General features: G+C 31.2%; 4 protein-coding genes across 4 annotated transcripts in view; all 4 read right to left on the bottom strand.

Moving 5' to 3' along the window:
- Positions 1 to 7,661, bottom strand: part of LOC108739289 (tyrosine-protein phosphatase non-receptor type 13) — a 15,642-nt gene extending 7,981 nt beyond the window's left edge. The window contains exon 1 of the mRNA XM_018473131.2: positions 7,209 to 7,661. Coding sequence (XP_018328633.1) covers positions 7,209 to 7,383 — 175 coding nt within the window. The 5' untranslated portion in view covers positions 7,384 to 7,661. The remainder of the gene's footprint in view (positions 1 to 7,208) is intronic.
- Positions 7,662 to 7,973: 312 nt separating this feature from the next.
- Positions 7,974 to 13,619, bottom strand: LOC112904572 (ethylmalonyl-CoA decarboxylase-like). Its single transcript, XM_025974867.1, has 5 exons — positions 13,561 to 13,619; positions 13,390 to 13,462; positions 12,660 to 12,840; positions 12,211 to 12,565; positions 7,974 to 8,320 (listed from the first exon to the last, which is right to left on the bottom strand). The coding sequence occupies exons 2-5, from the start codon at positions 13,444 to 13,446 to the stop codon at positions 7,984 to 7,986; spliced, it is 930 nt and encodes a 309-aa protein (XP_025830652.1). The 5' UTR covers positions 13,447 to 13,462; positions 13,561 to 13,619; the 3' UTR covers positions 7,974 to 7,983.
- Positions 13,620 to 13,751: 132 nt separating this feature from the next.
- Positions 13,752 to 15,620, bottom strand: LOC108739288 (UDP-glucuronosyltransferase 2B30-like). The gene is made up of 4 exons (XM_018473130.2): positions 15,341 to 15,620; positions 14,855 to 15,274; positions 14,595 to 14,799; positions 13,752 to 14,525 (listed from the first exon to the last, which is right to left on the bottom strand). Exons 1-4 carry the CDS (start codon positions 15,538 to 15,540, stop codon positions 13,761 to 13,763), a joined length of 1,590 nt encoding a protein of 529 aa, XP_018328632.1. The 5' UTR covers positions 15,541 to 15,620; the 3' UTR covers positions 13,752 to 13,760.
- A 28-nt stretch (positions 15,621 to 15,648) lies between these two features.
- Positions 15,649 to 18,369, bottom strand: part of LOC108739264 (ethylmalonyl-CoA decarboxylase-like) — a 6,732-nt gene continuing 4,011 nt past the window's right edge. The window contains exon 6 of the mRNA XM_025975817.1: positions 15,649 to 15,687. Within this exon, the coding sequence (XP_025831602.1) occupies positions 15,649 to 15,687 (39 nt within the window). The remainder of the gene's footprint in view (positions 15,688 to 18,369) is intronic.

Below are 18,369 nucleotides of genomic sequence, written 5' to 3'. Positions count from 1 at the left end.
TTTCTTTTAATAATATACAATTTTTAAATATAATCATTTCGAAGGTGGAAAAAAATACGAAAAAACTTTCTATCTAATGAATAATTAATGAAGAAAAATATCGTATATGATTACAATGGTACCATAACCGGAAAGGCTTTAATAATAGCGTAGCATCCATTATAAAAAGTACAACTATCTCACTCACATACTACTTCTACAACTCATGTTTCTCACTATTAAGTAAAAAAAGGAATATTATCCGTTGTGAGAAACAGAGGAAATATAAAATAATAATCTCGAAGACTATTTTCTTCGTTTTCATGAAAAAACAAGAAAAATGTTTAATAATAAAATTCATTAAATTATTTATTACACTTACGTAATCTTTGCCGTGCAATGAATCAATGCAAAATAATTACCATCAATTAAAAATCTATTTAAAAAACGTTTTAAAAGGTGTCATTCTCATTATAATCATGGATTTGGCAACACGTTAAAATGTTCGACGTTTTGTAATATACGATAATTGCTCTTCGTGCTGTGTTTATTGCACAATCCAAAAAGTGCCTCCACTTCAAATAAAATTGACGTTGTATAAATTAATACTCCAAATAAAGAAATAATTATTTTGGAATGTGATGTAGGTGGTCGTAATAGAAATCGGAGGCTTTCTCTACATGTTTATTTTGAGTATTACAAGAACATTAAGCAATTTTGAATGTTGTAGGTTAGAAATGATTCAATAGCTATTTAAAAAAAATATGTTTTAAATGAGGCACCAAGAGTGTGTAATATTTTACACTTCCTAAATGAGATATAAATAATTTTACTCCAATAAATACGCATTTACAAAGAAATTAATCAGGTCAAAAATAGGGATTTGGACACTAAATATAGCCTGCAATTTATATAAAATATTATTGTAAAATATTCGGTAAAATAAAATTTTTTATACGGTAGATAATTTTTACGATTAATATTTAAATCAAAAAACAAAAGTAACTAAGGACGTATTTTAACGTTTTGAACATGTTGTAGATAAAAATTTAGTATAAAAAGTTGGCCATATACTGCCTATACTTTGATAAATAAGTAAAAACAAAAAATTAATAAAAACATTAAATTATAAANTATAATTTTTTTTTATTTTATTTGATTAAACCCTAAAATTTTAAAACTTAATTCGAAGTAGTTTCTGAAATATTTTAATGGACCGTCACTGTAAGACACCCTGTATAAGTATAAATAGTATTAATTCTGGTATGGATTCCGTTTGTGAAAGCCCATATTCTTTTCTTTAGAGGTACTTTTTGGGAACAAAAAATAATTATTTCAAATACCTATGAGCTTACTAGAAAATTTAATTGTTCATCAATAATATTTTTATTTCACAAAAAAACAGTACTTACAACGCTACAACTAGCGATGTGCAAAATAGTTTTTTAAAAGTATTTAAATACAAAATGCAAACACTTTTTGATGTGTTATTTCAAATGTAAATTACAAAATAGATTTCCTTTTTGTGTAGTACACCTATTTAATTTTCTACATTTACTTAATGTTTCCACTATATCACCAGCTGCGAAGATTAAGTATGATTCATATTTTTCTGTTTGAAGTGATTGATATATAGTTCTTCTATTTTTTTATATTATTGTTTCTTCAGTTCAGCAACAAATAATTCTTCTACATGCTTCCTTATTTGAATTTATGACCTGTTTTAATTTAAAAAAAGAGACACTGATGCCAAAATAGTTTGTTTAAAGTGAAAGATCAGAGCCAAAATAGTGTTGCAAATAATTTTACTGATGTAAAATCACCATCAATCAGTTTTTATTAAAATACTTACAATCCCATTTTGTTTCTGATCTTTTGCATATTTTATTTAGAGAAAGAAACGGAATCCATAGTTTCTTTAGCTTTGGGTTCATTTAATAATTGAAGTTTTTCGAATCGTTTTCTAAGAATTTTGGTTTATAGACATTTATTGGCACACCGTAATATTTTATAGTTTTTAGTTTTACACAATTGGCGTATATCAATTCGATATTGTTTTGCGGGCTATTTTGTCGTAATTCATAGAATTTTGTAGTTCCTTGTTAAAAATACGGTAAGTAGTGATTTGACAGATGCTGATATCAATTTGGAAGTTCAAAATTCCATGGATCATGACAATGAACGCGGAAAACAATATCGACACAATATTTTAGATCATCCATTTTTAAGGAGTTTAGAATGTTTTGGGCTCTCTTCAGTTAATTTTTTAAGCTTCTATTACCTTCAATGGCCAATGTGAGCAACTTTCATTGATAATAATCTTTTATGATATTTGATTGGTGATACTAGCAAAATTTTTAACGGAAAAAATGTATTTTGCATTTTAAAAATAGAAAATACATTCGGAAAAGTTTTAAATGCAAGATATAAATAGGTATTTTTTTATATTTGAATTTTTAAAAACAAGTATTTCAAATAAATTAAATCTCTGCCTATTTGAAAGATATTATTAGTGGTCCCGGTTCCTCCACCAAAAATTAGAATCAACGTCCTATCGTAATGAAATAATTTATGTATTTATTGCATGTAGACAATAATAATTTGGGATTTTAGCTAATTGCGTAAAAAATATGTACTTGCTTATAGTTACTTACTTGCAGAAACAAAAAAATTAATTTTTGTTTGCCTTCGATTTGACATACTTATTTTAAGCCGAAATTTGTACCTGAATTTTTTGTATTTCATTCTCACACATATTCGGTATCTGTTCATTTTTCAGATTACAGTGAACACTTTGAAACGACGGTTTAAAGTCAACTGAGAAATAACACAGTTTCTATTGGCATTTGATCATAACAAAACAAGACCTATTCTTTCGCTGTTTATATCACGATATTCCATAACAATACAAAAAAAAATTCAATTGTGTATCACGACTCATTTGTAAGTAAAAGCCCGATATGGGTTTCGTAATTGAATAATGAAATGGTTAGTGATTTTTTTTATTCTTCTTCTTCTTCTTCGATTTTGTAATGTTCTTGCAATGTAACAAAATAATTTGAATACGGTTCTGTAAAATAACTTAAGTATTGTCTTGTATTTGATGAGATCACTTGGCCAGGTTTCAGTAGGTTGTAAAACAATAATTATATCTGCTACCTTTATGTATAAGTGCGGTATTGCAGAACAATACATGCATCACGTTTACTTGGTTTGGTATATATATGTATGCATATTATTTAAACGTGTACGTATGCTTATCGTAGTACTTACTGTATTACAATACATGTGTACATTTAAACTTAAATTACAAGGACTATTTATCATACATACGTAACTCTAAACTTGTAATAGTTTATCTCATCGATATACAGGGTGTCTATTGAACTTATTCTTATTTTTAAATAGGTAAAACGGATTAGTTTTTTGTATGGTGCTTTGTTTGTACTACGGAAAACATCTGTGTTTCATTATGACAAATAGCTATTTTCTTGGCAATTACGAAGCTAAAATTGTTTGTTTATCGTAATTCTAAACTCATTATCTTATTCTAATAGAAATGCAGCAAATGCTCCTTACAAGTTACAATGCGCTAAAAATATAACTAAATGATAATTTTAAGACGCATTAGAGGACAACGAACTCCGAGTTTAAATAAACGAATCATGAAGTTAATGAAAAATGCGTTCAACTGCTCTAAGTGAATAAAACAGAGTAAGGTGTGTTTCCAGAAATAAAAATAGGACTTTTTTCTGAAAGCAAACCAAAACACTGTACTTATTTACAAAAGATCTATAAGTCTAACGCAAAACGTTACTATATTTTTGGTATTCTACGATACAAATTTAATAGAAAATATGCCTCTTATTTATTGTACATATGCATACAGTAATAGTGCAGCAACAAAATACATTTTATGGCACGATTGGCATTCGCCTAATTTAATAAAAGAAATTTTAATTAACTTACATAACTGTGTTGCCTTTTTTCAAAAGTTGTCACTGAATCATCGCGAATATATTTTAGTATAAGTTAATTTTAATTAAGTGTACTCACATTCTTCATTATATGTACACAGTGGCGGCACGTGAATTTTGACCGTATGTTTCCAAAAACATAAAAGAATCCTCTGCTTACATTTAATACTTGTTTTGTTCGTTTAAGCACATTAATTGACGTAATAAATCATTTATTAAAGAAGAAATCTACTGACTACAATTGCAGCCATATGCTGAAGGCACAAATTCTCGTCAAAATCACATACAATATGTTGTCAACACATTATCATTACTGCCACATATTGATGAATGAGAACTAAATAAAACCTTGATTCGGGCACTTCTAGTAAAGCATTTTTGGTAATAGGTATGAATAAGAAAATTTAAATTTTTTAAATGTTTCAATTCTAAAATAATAATTACAAACGAAATTACAACAGTACAATGTAATTCTATACATATAGGTACCTAAGTAAATGTTTAAGTATCTTATAATTTGTTATTAACAAAAATTAGGCACTCTGGGGTTAGGTAGTTCTAATGGGCAAGCCGCCGCTGAACATACATACATTTACTGTACGCATCCTGAATAGTTGTATGACCAAATTGAAGACGTGACAAGACGTTTAAGGAAGAAACATAGTAGGGTGTGCATACGTATGTGGTTATAACGGATTACTATATAAAAATGACACATTTATGTACCTACATACAATTAGAAAAAATGGTAATAATAAATTAATAAAAATCATCGAACCGAAGTCGGATTTTTATGATTCGGAAACTCACTGTTTTATATTTATTTAAATAAGAACAAATGCATATTTTGGAGTGTAATAATATGTAATACGTATGTAACTAATAACAGTTTATAACAACATACCTAGGTATATTCCTTCTCCAATAATGTTGCAATGTTAACAAGAAACATTATTTCCGCTAAATAAATAAATAAATCTTAATGAATACCTATTAAAACATCTGAGGTGCGCTCTAATTAACTTTCAGTTACAAGCCTCCAGCAGACATATTTTCATTTAGTCTATTATCTCTTTTGAAAAATTTCATGAGTAATGTTGCTAAACACTTTTAATTATTTTTCGTCAAAAGCATTTATATTATCTATCTAATTAATACCGGAAAAATTATGTCGCCACTTCCCAATTATTTATGGCGCACAATTAACTTTACATTAACATTGTACTACTACGTATACATATTATTTGTATATATATATACACGTTTATTATGGATCGATCGAAAATTAGTCAATATAAGTAAAGAAAAGTTATGTGCATGTAATTTAGATATTCTACATCTAATTATCAAGCAAAGTTTTTAGTTTTCATTTAATATAATTGATAGAGATCTTTCAAACTTTGTGAAGCTTGCACTTTACAAATAGAAAGCTCAGAAAAGTATTTAAATGCAAGATGTAAATAGATATTTTTTCATATTTGCATTTTGGATCTTTGATACTTTGTGAAGCTTCATTATAACTTGATTTTTTATTATTTTTCTAACTTTTCTGTATATGTTATAAATAAAACACTATTTATTGTTAGTTCGACTAGTTTCGTCTTTATTTTATTACGATATTTTCAATACTTTTCATATCTTAGATACTAGAAGCAGGTAAGATGTTGAAATAGTGATCCTTAATAAACAAACAAGTTCAAAAACATGTGGCTTTAAGCTTAAAGGACACTGGGGCCGCCCAGGATGTGAAGTGACTCTTCTTGTCTCCAAAAGGGAACTCATGATTAATAAGAATGGTAATCGTTTACATGTGTAAGAGCTTAAGTGGTTCAATTTACGATTTTTATGAGTAGCTACCTATCTACCATCAAACAGTAGCACATTAAACCGAAATAGTGTACAAAACTATTTTTTTATGATATTTATGGGTAGGGATAAGTAGTCGAATTTTCTAACGCATACTGTACAGAGTGTTGCAACATACATAGATAGAGACGTAGGTACAGAAGCAATTAGGTTTTAAACTTATAAATATGCGTATTTTAAACGTAACATCTCTCGATATCAGTTAAAGGGTCACTGAATTTGATAGCATGTGTTTACACATAAATAAATACCTTATCGACATTAAATGATTCAGATTTATAAAGGAAATATAATATTCTACATAATTGTATATAAATGGATGTAAGTAAATAACGATAACAAAGGTAACACCTTACATGCATGAAAGTATTTTTTTTTGCTGTAAAATATGATAAATTGTTTTATTTTATGTTTTTTCGTCGACTTACGATTGCAAAATTCGTTTTCATAGAAGTCCTTTTATTTTAAAGGAATAATAGATGCATTGCCTATGTCTATCCTAAAGACCCCTTCTATCTATTGGTGAAAGAGCTTTTGATATTGGATGAGTAATTTCGGAGATCCAAACACCAAACAGATTTTACCTCTTTATAATATTTGTATAGATGAAGTTTTTTACAGATTGTACAACAGCAAATCTTGCATAAAAATTAGTAATACGTTAAAACAGTAGTACAGATTTGACATTTTTTCTATAAATATAGTTTGTTACAGCACAGCAGTTCCAATAAGTAAAATTTTACCGCTGCATTTTCGACCTTGCTCTTTCTCAAAAATTACTACCTACCACCCACTCTCTCAATTCGTTTCGGCTTTCATATTTTTTTTTTATTATAACAGAGGAAAGCACATGCCTAATACCCATAAACCATTTATATAATAGGCATGAAAGGGCAGTTATGCTATACAGGATGATAATTATTTTTATCTCTTATGTATGTAAGCCCGCATTGTATTTAAGTTTTTTATTGTTTTGAGAATGACAGTAAAATGGTAATGTCGAAGTATTTCAAGAAAAAAAGTTAAACTTATGTTTATAAATATGAAATACATAAACGCTAAATAATGATGATATTAACATTGACCTTATTTACGTATATATGAACATTCTTTTTGTCTTTTTTTATTCATTTAACTGAAAAATATCAATGGCAACGTTGATACTTAATATTAAAATGATATTTATTTCTTGTATCTTTCTAAATAGTTTCATGAACAGCATAGGTAAAACCGTAAAAATGCGAATAAGTATGTACGTACTTTGTTTAGAAACGTCGTTGAATTAGTTAGTTTATGATTAAACTATAAAAAATATTATTAGCTAATACCTACTGCGTTAATATTCAATGGTACTACATACGCAAGTAAACATAAAAGAGATGTTACCTTTGTTGTTTTCTTGGACGTCACATACAGCGGCAGATTCGAAATTATTTACTTCAATACTATGACGCAAGGGAAAAATTCGCACAAGTTGGGGAGAATTTTCAACGCCGGTCACACCCTGCGTATTCAGCATCTTTCGCGCAGGCTCTGTCGTTGTCTGGCCAAAAAGGACCATCTTGATATCGAAGCAATTACACTAAATTATTTTTTCTCCGTGATAAAATACATTTCGATTAGAATTAGTTGATTAAATAGAGATATCGGCTAGTTTACGCGCGTTAAGTATATAATAATACGGAAAGTAGTTCCGTAAGTAAACTATTTTCTCTTAACACGCCAAAAACGAAAAAATTTTAGCATTCCCGTCCCGTTGTGATAAGCATGCAACATTTGAGCGATATAAACCGAACTCTACCGCTCTTTGCTCTTTCTGCTGAGCGCAAAGCGTCGTGAATGAGGTAGTGGTACAAAATACGACGCTGCCGTCCTGAGAGAGAGAGGGGAATTGAACTGCAGGGTGCCCGAAATAAACGGAAGGGTAGCCTTTTCAGAGAACTTCGTTCCGCCAAACAAATTTATTCTTTCAAAGCTTATTTTTCGTTATTTTTTGCTTTTCGATGGGGTTGAATAGTTTATTGGTGTTTTTTGCATCAATAATAAAAAATTAGATTATTCCAGGAAAACGAAAAATACATATTAATGAAACAAAAGTATTGAAAAATTATAATTTATTTAACATAACAATAGAACAAACAATATCAACAAATAATTTAATTTAATCGCCGTTTTGGGAAGGTTCATGTTTAATTTTTTTATTTAAAGCTTCAATGTTGAGCTGACCGCCCCAAAATGGTACCAACATTGTCTTTTCTTTGGCTAAGCTGTCTTGATAGGAATTCAAAGCGGTATTGATGACCGATGTTTTATTGGCCCTAACAATAGTATAATGATGTTGAATTCTTGGGCTAAGCCATTCCATAGTTTTCACAAATGATTCTGCTGTAGGCACCATAGCGTCTGCCAAACCTATATTTAGACAATCAACAGCTCTAAAGACCTTGCTTGTCAACAACATATCTAACGCCTTCCTTTGTCCTATTTTGTTTACCAATCTGCAAAATTATTAATAATTCAATTATTCAATCTCGTACATTTATCAGTGGCGGCTGTTGCATAAGGTCGTAGGGGCGCCTGCCCACTCTAATTCATTTTCTATTAATGGTATAAACTGAAAAACGTTTTGATATTGAAAAGTTATGCGAGTATTAACTACATCGCGATTAGTTCAAGACGTCAATAATTCGGGAAAACACCCATGTGTAGTTGGTCAGCCATTGAAAATCAATATAGTAGGTACTGTGAAGATGAGTTCTGTATTAAATTTAAAATGACCCCACAAGGATTTTCGTAATATTTACCGTTAAACTCATAACCCTAATAAGGGCGTTGTGTAAAAAAAAATAATAAATCTTGGAATGTATGCCATATTGAATTTATAATGATATTAGATTGTACACATACCGGAAATGTATGAAATCTAGGAATTTTATACAATTCCTAGGAAATATATACAATTCCGAGGCTACTTAGGAAATCTATAAAATATTGTTTCACAGATTTTTTAATACACACATATCCTATGAAATGTATACATTTCGTAGGAATTGTATAAAATTCCCATATTGTACTAGGAAACGTATAAAACTAATGCTTTCTGTGAATAAATTAATAAAACACGTTAGTAAATAGAACAAACAGAATATCTCAAAACCCCAACGCCAAAAGACGACACTGTAGTTGTCCGAAGCATTTTTCGGTAACAAAGTTACCTTCTTCAGGGAAGAAAAGTGCTACGGACAACTACTGTGTCGTATTTTGGCTATTCTGTTTGTTCTACAAGAACCGCCAAAGTTTTTCCAATCTTCATACTTCATCATGGCTTCCCGGTCATCGGATTTAAACAGTTCTCTTTTAGGTTTTGTTACCGAAAAGTGCTTCGTACAACTACAGTGTAGTGTTTTGGTGTTGGGGTTTTGAGCTATTCTGTTTGTTCTACAACAACCGCCAAAGTTTTTCCAATCTTCATATCATGTTAGTAAACTGAGAATCAGAGTTATCTGTGTTTACGCGGCTCTAGTGCGATCGCCTGATGGATATGCATTCTTGACGTTATTTTTTGGTTAGGTTAGGTTTGGAGATATATATGCATTAGTGACGTTATTGTATGGTTCTTATATATATATGAAAATGATTAGCATTATCACCTCTACAACATACTAAAAATTCAAGGTCATCGTGTTTGCTGAAACAAAAATAACCTCGTGGTTGTTCGGGCTTTCTGGCTGTCGTCTTTCAAGGTTTATCCTCGACGTTTCGTCGCCAAGTGTGGACGACATCTTCATATTTCTACTGACTACAGCAGCAGTAATATCTCCTGAAGATGTCGTCCGTGCGTGGCGACGAAACGTCGAGGATAAACCTTGAAAGACGATGGACAGAAAGCCCGAACAACCACGACAACATTAACGATGACCGCGAAAGCTTGAACCACATAAAGATAATCTCGACGCATTATTCTAACGTCTCACAGAGCAGGGGCATTATAGAAACTTTAGTCTGTCATACCAACCACACAATGACGTCACCAATGGATATAGGTACATCTTCAAAAAGCCTGCCGTATTGTTGCCTATTTAGTATTACCTGTAATACATTTCCGATTGCTATTTAGGAAATGTGTCTAATATAATTTATTTCACACATTTCCGGGCGATTTTAGGAATCATATACATTTCCTAGGAATTGTATACAATGACGGATTTCATACATTTCCGGTAACACATACAAATACAAAATTTCAAAGGTCTAGTTTATTTATTGAAAACAAATCAGTCAAACCGGTAATTACAACATTTTTTTGGAACAAGGGAGAATAAGTGTTGTACATATAAATTGTTTAATAAAAAACAAAAGATGGAAATTAAATTAATAAGCATTTTAACAAAATTTTAAGGTATAAAATTTGATATATTTGAAATAGGTTCTTATATTATACGATAGAGTTGGCCCCTACTTGGTGAAAGTTCTTACTGTATACGTACACAACGATGATGTGCAGTATTCCCGGTTCATTATATTTGGGTATATCCATATGGTATACTTATACCCGGAAAAGATTTTGTAAAATATACCTTTCTGCAGTTCAGACCATGCCCATTATCGCGTTTACGTAAATCATACCCGAGCACAGTGTTATTCTGTAAAATATGTATACCCGAGTAACTTCGGGGATGCAGAACCAGGCATTGTTGTGATTAATGTTTATAATGGATTCGATATAATTATATCACTAGAGAGAATTTGAGCAACCTAAACTAACTATAAACTGAGGTGCTTAATTTTTTTTTTTTAAAGTGTACATCTTGAAATTTACATTACAGTTAGTTTACGTTACCTTTATTTAAAATTTAATCTCATAGTTATTACGCGTCTAAATGCATGTTTTACAGGATAACATCGCTATCCGGAATACACCAGGTATTGGGATCCGTCAAATGGGAGGAGCCTAAAAACATGGCGCCGATTAGGGAAAATTTATCGTAGTTCCTATAGTGTACCATACAAGTTTTTAAATTACGATAGAATGATAAGTATTGACACAATATGTGATTGGGCTGACATAAAGCCTCGGAAAGGAAATTTCGTTGAAGGTGAGCGTGTTTTTAATGCCAATCACATTATAAAATTCGGAAATAACAAATCCGGAAGCTAGCCTTCAAATTCCGTCAAGTTTACTGCCTACTTTTTACAAACTTCGGATTTAAAAAGTGATTCACGTTATATAATTGGTGAGGTGATTCTGGGTGATTTAAGCAATATCATATCAATGACTTGCACGTGCAAAGCCGATTTAAGAGAACGTTGCAAACACATTATTGCAACTTTGTTGTATTGCAGCAGGTAGGTTCTTAACCTCAAAATACTTATATCGTATCATTAGAATTGTGTTAAATCAATTACACAGGAATAAATAATTTCTCACTTTATAATTTTAGTATGATTCTAGTTTTAAATATTAAGGTTATGGCTGATGGTAAATACTTGCTGAAATATAATCATGTGCATTAAAATGACGTGAACAAATTTTTATTCCGGAATTCACTTCTTTGATACCTACTGCTTTCATCCAAGCTTCTATTAGTTTACTTTTTTCTCTAATTTTCCGAATATATTTTTTACATATATAAAACGGTTAGTTTTTATTGGAAAGTAGTTAATGTAGGTGAAGAGTGAAGATCTATGTCTGAAGTGCTATTGCAGCTTTTCACTGAACATATTAACTTTTTATTTGATTTAACTTTAGAAGAAAACTTCGTCGACTCCATCATCAAAAAAATTTTTACTTTTTTAACGTGTTTTATTATTTTAATAAACAATTTTACAATTTGCGTGCACAGTTCCTATGTAAATTTTTCCCTCATTCGAGTTATAAATTTTGCCACCAGATGGTGTATGCCCATTTGACGGAGCCCAATACAGTGTTTTTTATTTATGACAATTATTACAAATAATAGGTATATCAATGCTAGGAATGTTGCTAATACGAATGTATACGGTATTATCATAAAAGTAAGACAGCTGAAATTCAAGAAAAATAACATACCTAAATATGTCAAAAAAGAAATATAAAGAAATGAAATATAAATTCTTGTGAGTTATCTACATAAAAGGCAGGAAATGAAAGTCCAATCTCACATTCAAGATGATCATTACATTTGTTTTTCGCAATCCTCAGAGGGCAACATAAAAAAAACTTTCTAGTCGATGGGGAGTGAGGTTTAAATCCCCTTAATCCCCACGAGGCTATGCCACTGAAACTTTTTTTACTGTGATGCTATGTCCATGACTGATATTTATCGTACTATTATATAGTACGTCTTAAGATAAATTTGACATTTATAGAAACTTCGGAAGGTTTGGAAAAAGGAACAAAACAACTTACCTTGTAGTTCCACCCCAGACGGGAACTAATCCCATCTTAGCATGAACAAAACCGAATTTAGCATTGTTAGCAACTACAATATAGTCACATGAAACCGCCACTTCAGCACCACCCCCTATAGCAAATCCTTCCAACAATGAAACGCTAATTAGAGGGAGACGCTGAAGACGATTTAAGGTATCTTGCATCCACGTGCTCATATAACTGGCACCCTGTTTGGTACCCGCTGCCCTAACAAAATCTAAATCTGCCCCCGAACAAAAAATATTGTTATGTCCCTGTAAAATAACAGCCTTTCCCGATTTCCACTTTTCAAGCTCTTCAATGCAGTCCCTGAGGTGTACCATCATCTGGCCTGAAATATTCATTTTTGTCTCCATTTCCCCATTTGTATTTATTCCATCAAATAAGATAATAAATTGTAAGTAAAATAAAGTCAAAATATTTACCACTAATGGCGTTTCTTTTTTCGGGATTATTAAGTACAAGAGTTGCTATACCAGTATCCTCATTTTTACTTAAATTTACGTTTCCTTTCCCAAAACCCCATAAATATTTACGAATTTCCTCAAACGAAGGTTGGGAAGAATCTGTACTCATCGAATTTATTAAAAATGTTTGGGTTACAATCTAAAATATATCCGTAATTTTTACCGGTAATAAATTACGACTTGTTACAAGAATATTTCCTACTAGTTGCTATTGTTAGCCGGAAAGCACGTTTAAAACAACTTCCTTTATTTAAAAATTTACAGTTACCCTTTATAACGTCCGTATTGTAAATGTTACTATGCTTGCAAAGTAAAAGTAACACACATCTTTCTATATATAATTAAATTTTAATACAATCTCATCTTAATTATGAAAGTATGAGGTAACGCCACTGTTTCAATAGTACATAACATGGGAAAATTTCATTTCTGTACAAGTAATAAGTATATGGAGCGAAAACGTGCATTTAAGTTATGCTTAAATATTTTTGCATGCAGTACACCAAAAAGGGTTGCCTAAATTACGGTTATAAACTAACCTTTTAAATAATTTCTATTTACATTAATAGAACTGCTCAAATATATTTTTAAATAAGTAGGTAATAGTCGCTAAACATAAACACTAGATTAGTATATAATGTGATTCTTTAAAAATTATATATCAACGTAATATTTTTTTTAATCTTACCTTGCAATTTTTGAAAGTGACAGTAAACTTTGAGCGAATCATTTTGGCATTTAACATGAAATATTTTCCATACCTTTTAAAAGGTTTACAATAATAATTCTAGAGCACTTTATAATCAATTTCTTATCGATTTATTTAAAAATTTTGAATTGTTTATTTGAAAATACATACGTATATTTTCTAACATAACACCTTTGCTTCAAGTAAGTGACACCAGTGACGGCACGTAGAACAATTACTAATATACACCGTTTTAATAAACGTATAATTGTTTTTAATTTTTTATTCTTATCAGGTAATTTCCCATTTAACCTACTAATTTAAGTTCTTATTCCTCAAAAAAATCGAAATTATGTGTAAATAATTTTTATTTATTGAGTTGCTTTGACATTATTATGCGTACTAACTTTTCCATTGGATTTTATTTGAAGTTTTGAGTAATCGAAATAATCCTGAAGAAAATGCAAGAGTTTTACCATCAAATACAGAAGAACAATAAAAATTATCGTAAATATGAAAGCCACGTCCAGAAGATAATAATCCATCCAAATAAGGTCGACACTTTTTGTTCTTAGATGAAAGGCTCCTTTATGTCGAATAACGTATTCTATCCAGAAAAGAGCCGTCTGTAAAGGGCTCAGTGGCCTGTCGTTGTACACTCTAGCTAATGCCTTTGCATTTTTGTGATACGTGTTGTTATCGGTAATAGTTTTAATGGCTCGTTTGATTTTAAATTCATCGATATCGTCGTACTCAATGCCGATTCCTGCTCCTTTAGATTCAAAAAATTGTACATTAAGAACTTGATGGGGTAGGAAAGGGATACCAACGATTGGTACTCCGCAAAAGGCCGCTTCTTGAATACTCATTTGGCCCCCAGGTGTAATAAAAAGTTTCGTTTTTGAATGACATAATATATCAATTTGGGGAAACCACTCCGAAAAGTGGATGTTGTCCGTTGGTTTGAAGCTCCTTAAATCCTGAACATTACCTTTAAACAATACTGTATATGGCAACTGAGATAAAACATGAAGGAGTGATTGTAATTTTTGGTTATCAAATGAACTTAATTTAACGACGGTGCCCATACTAAAATAAATTATTCCATTTGCTGATTTTGCTAAAGTTGCCAATTCCTATATAGTGAATAATGAAAGTTAAATGTAAACTAGTTCTGAACTACGTACGATATTATATGTGCTTACTGGTGTTAAATTCTTTGGATTTTGTATGTGAAGCCCTCCTACTTCTATTAATCCAGGTACTGTAGGCCTAGGATCACTTAAACCAAAATACGAGTTTACCAAAAGTAAACTCATATTAAACGCCAATTGATCTAATGGTGGCAAATCAGTACCGAAGAAATCTCTTGCTCTCATCTCCGATGGAATTGTTGAAATTAAATGATATCTACAAGTAAAGTACGTAATAAAAATCCATGAAGCAAAGGGTAAGGGAGATATACCCTATTTTGGAGAGTACTGTAGCTGTTGCTAATTCAATTTTTTGTCCAATTGTCATATTTTTGTTAAATGGTATAAAATAATTTGAAACATAAGACGGATTGTCAGGATTTCCCATTCTTTCGTCTGCCCAAGGAAGGTGCATACTACTTGTGATTCCTATCACTGGAGCTTTGTACAAATGTGAAAAGCCTAATAAACAATCTGTTCCAAAAACTTCTATCAATATTCCGTCGTACTTTTTCTTCGACTTTCTCAGTATCTGTAGGGCTCTGTGTTGAAGAACTTTTTCACAAACGTCGACACCGTGTGTTCTAAATACGGACCACGCTGACTCAATACGGGTCATTTTGCTTACACTTTCGATTGAAACATTGTTATCAAGCGAAGGAATACTTCCAGAAATATCAATATCATTTATACTAATAAAATTTTAATCAATGTAATTAGTAAGCGTTTTAAACAAATTAAGCAATATAGAGACTTACTTTTTAACTGGAGTTTTTTGAGGATAGTGACTTAATACATCTATCTCATGACCTCTGTCTGCTAAGCCTTTGAAAATCGTTTCGTACATTAAAAAATTACTCCGAATGGGCAAAGGGAACAAGCCTAAAAATTTGAAACCAGTGGTAAAAGGAGAAATATTAATCAGTAGTATTGGTATTATGATTAACATTTGTCTCATCTTGCACTTTTCAGGTAGTCTATTTTAAATTTTGAAAACTGTCTGGAAATTTCAAGCGAATTCGAATAATATAAAGATCATCTTTTCTTTTCTTAATTTAACTAACACCTACTCGTCATTATTATCAATTTGTTCGAGATATTGTCTCTTATAAAGGTGTCGAGTGGGATTTGCGATATAACAACTTAACAACTTTTGTATTACTTACGTATTAATATTATGGTAATTGTAGGGATTTCAGGCATGGAACACAAGAAAGCTAGATAAATAAAAAATAAATTGAATTAACTGTTTAAAAGCCCCGACAATACGTCACAAATTTGTAGGAAAACTTTACCAATAATTGCAACAAAGCTAATCGAGACATTCCAAATAGCATAAAAGAATACCTAAAAAAAGTACAATTCCTGATATTCCATTGGATAGACTCATGTAAAAATTAGTCCAATTTCCAGCTATATAACTTTTTTCTTAGAGTTCTTTTCAGGCTAATTCCATCTTTCTACTGTGCCTAATTTTCGTTTATTTCGTTTAGTTATATTTTTCTAAAACATCCCAAAAAAGTTTTCTCGAAATATAATAGGCTGTCTTAAAATAAGTTTCACACTTTTTTACAATTAGTCTAATTTTTCCTTCAAAGTACATGTTAATTTTATGTAAAATAGTAGGTTCCAGTGTATCTAAAAAAATCTGATACGGGCCTGTAGAGTCGTTCATATATTACGTCACGCCGCGAGTGGAGAGGGGGGCTTGGGATAGCGCCACGGGAAGTGTAACAATGGAGGGAAGGGGAGTTAGTCAGTACACATTTCTGTGTTTTTTTGTGTTTAAACAAATATTATTTTAAAATTGTAATTTTAAAATGATTATATTATTAATAATATATGATCTTAAATCAATCACTAGCGAACATACAACTGTCAGCGTGACGTAACAAGAGGGAGGGGATTTGCATAACGAAATGTGACGAGAGTGGAAATGGTCCAAAAAATAGCAAAAATATTATTATTATATTAAAAATAATATAATATGGACGAGTGGGGCTGTGGTAGCACACTTTTTCTTTGTGCAGTAAGGACTAGAAACTACATCCGCATCGAGCGCGACTTTGGATGGCGAATACTTACATATTTCAGCATTCTTTGGCTAATTTTATGTGTAGTAGATATCAAGGACGTCAAGAAGAAGAAGCAAGGGGGCGGCAGCTGCCCCCCTACAGACTCGAAAAAATTTAATTATAATTCGCGATGCAAACTGGAACGCATACGTATGCCTATGATCAGTGTAATAGCAAACGAAAGTATATATGTATATAAAACCAGTATAAAATAATAATTAAATATTTTTCAAGAAATTCCCAAATTTATTTTTTTCAGACTTTTTGTTTAAACAAACAAACGAACGTTATGATGTTTTCGTCAAATCATATTGTTATTACTATCCATAATTGACTTTCTCAAAACTATATAGCAATGCTATTGTGACCTTCAAATTACAAAATATGTTGAAATCCACAATAAAACCCATTACCAAAGTTTCCTTATGATTGAAGTTAATAAATTTCAGGTACAACAAAGCGATTAATTTCAATTCAAAAAATGTTAATTTGGTTAGAAACAAACAAGTAAAATTAAAAAAAAAAGAAAAAGTAGAGAAAGAGCGAATATAAAGGTAGCAGACGAAAAAGTAGAAGATGTGGCTGATTTTAGGTATCTAGGAAGTCAGATAAGTCAGGGCGGAAGGAGTAGTAGGGATATAAAGCAGAGGTTAGCGCAAGGTCGAGTCGCGTTCAATAATTAGAAGTCATTTCTATGCTCGCGAACTTTTAATTTAGAAATTCGTAAAAGGTTGTTAAAAGTATATGTTTGGTGCGCGGCAATGTATGGGTGCGAAACATGGACGGTAGGCGTTCGAAATGCGTGTTACAAGCGAATAATGGGGATACCGTGGATAGAAATGAAGAGGTATTAGAAAGAATGGGAGAACAGAGGACTCTATGGAAGTAAAAAAAAAATGGACGAGATAGGTTGGTAGGACACCTTCTCAGNAATTAATAAGCATTTTAACAAAATTTTAAGGTATAAAATTTGATATATTTGAAATAGGTTCTTATATTATACGATAGAGTTGGCCCCTACTTGGTGAAAGTTCTTACTGTATACGTACACAACGATGATGTGCAGTATTCCCGGTTCATTATATTTGGGTATATCCATATGGTATACTTATACCCGGAAAAGATTTTGTAAAATATACCTTTCTGCAGTTCAGACCATGCCCATTATCGCGTTTACGTAAATCATACCCGAGCACAGTGTTATTCTGTAAAATATGTATACCCGAGTAACTTCGGGGATGCAGAACCAGGCATTGTTGTGATTAATGTTTATAATGGATTCGATATAATTATATCACTAGAGAGAATTTGAGCAACCTAAACTAACTATAAACTGAGGTGCTTAATTTTTTTTTTTTAAAGTGTACATCTTGAAATTTACATTACAGTTAGTTTACGTTACCTTTATTTAAAATTTAATCTCATAGTTATTACGCGTCTAAATGCATGTTTTACAGGATAACATCGCTATCCGGAATACACCAGGTATTGGGATCCGTCAAATGGGAGGAGCCTAAAAACATGGCGCCGATTAGGGAAAATTTATCGTAGTTCCTATAGTGTACCATACAAGTTTTTAAATTACGATAGAATGATAAGTATTGACACAATATGTGATTGGGCTGACATAAAGCCTCGGAAAGGAAATTTCGTTGAAGGTGAGCGTGTTTTTAATGCCAATCACATTATAAAATTCGGAAATAACAAATCCG

The sequence above is a fragment of the Agrilus planipennis genome, unplaced genomic scaffold, assembly GCF_000699045.2.
Source record: "Agrilus planipennis isolate EAB-ADULT unplaced genomic scaffold, Apla_2.0 scaffold181, whole genome shotgun sequence".
In the NCBI taxonomy this organism is placed as follows: domain Eukaryota; kingdom Metazoa; phylum Arthropoda; class Insecta; order Coleoptera; family Buprestidae; genus Agrilus; species Agrilus planipennis.
The sequence above is the reverse complement of the archived record's forward strand: the minus strand, read 5'-3'. Positions and strand labels throughout refer to the sequence as shown.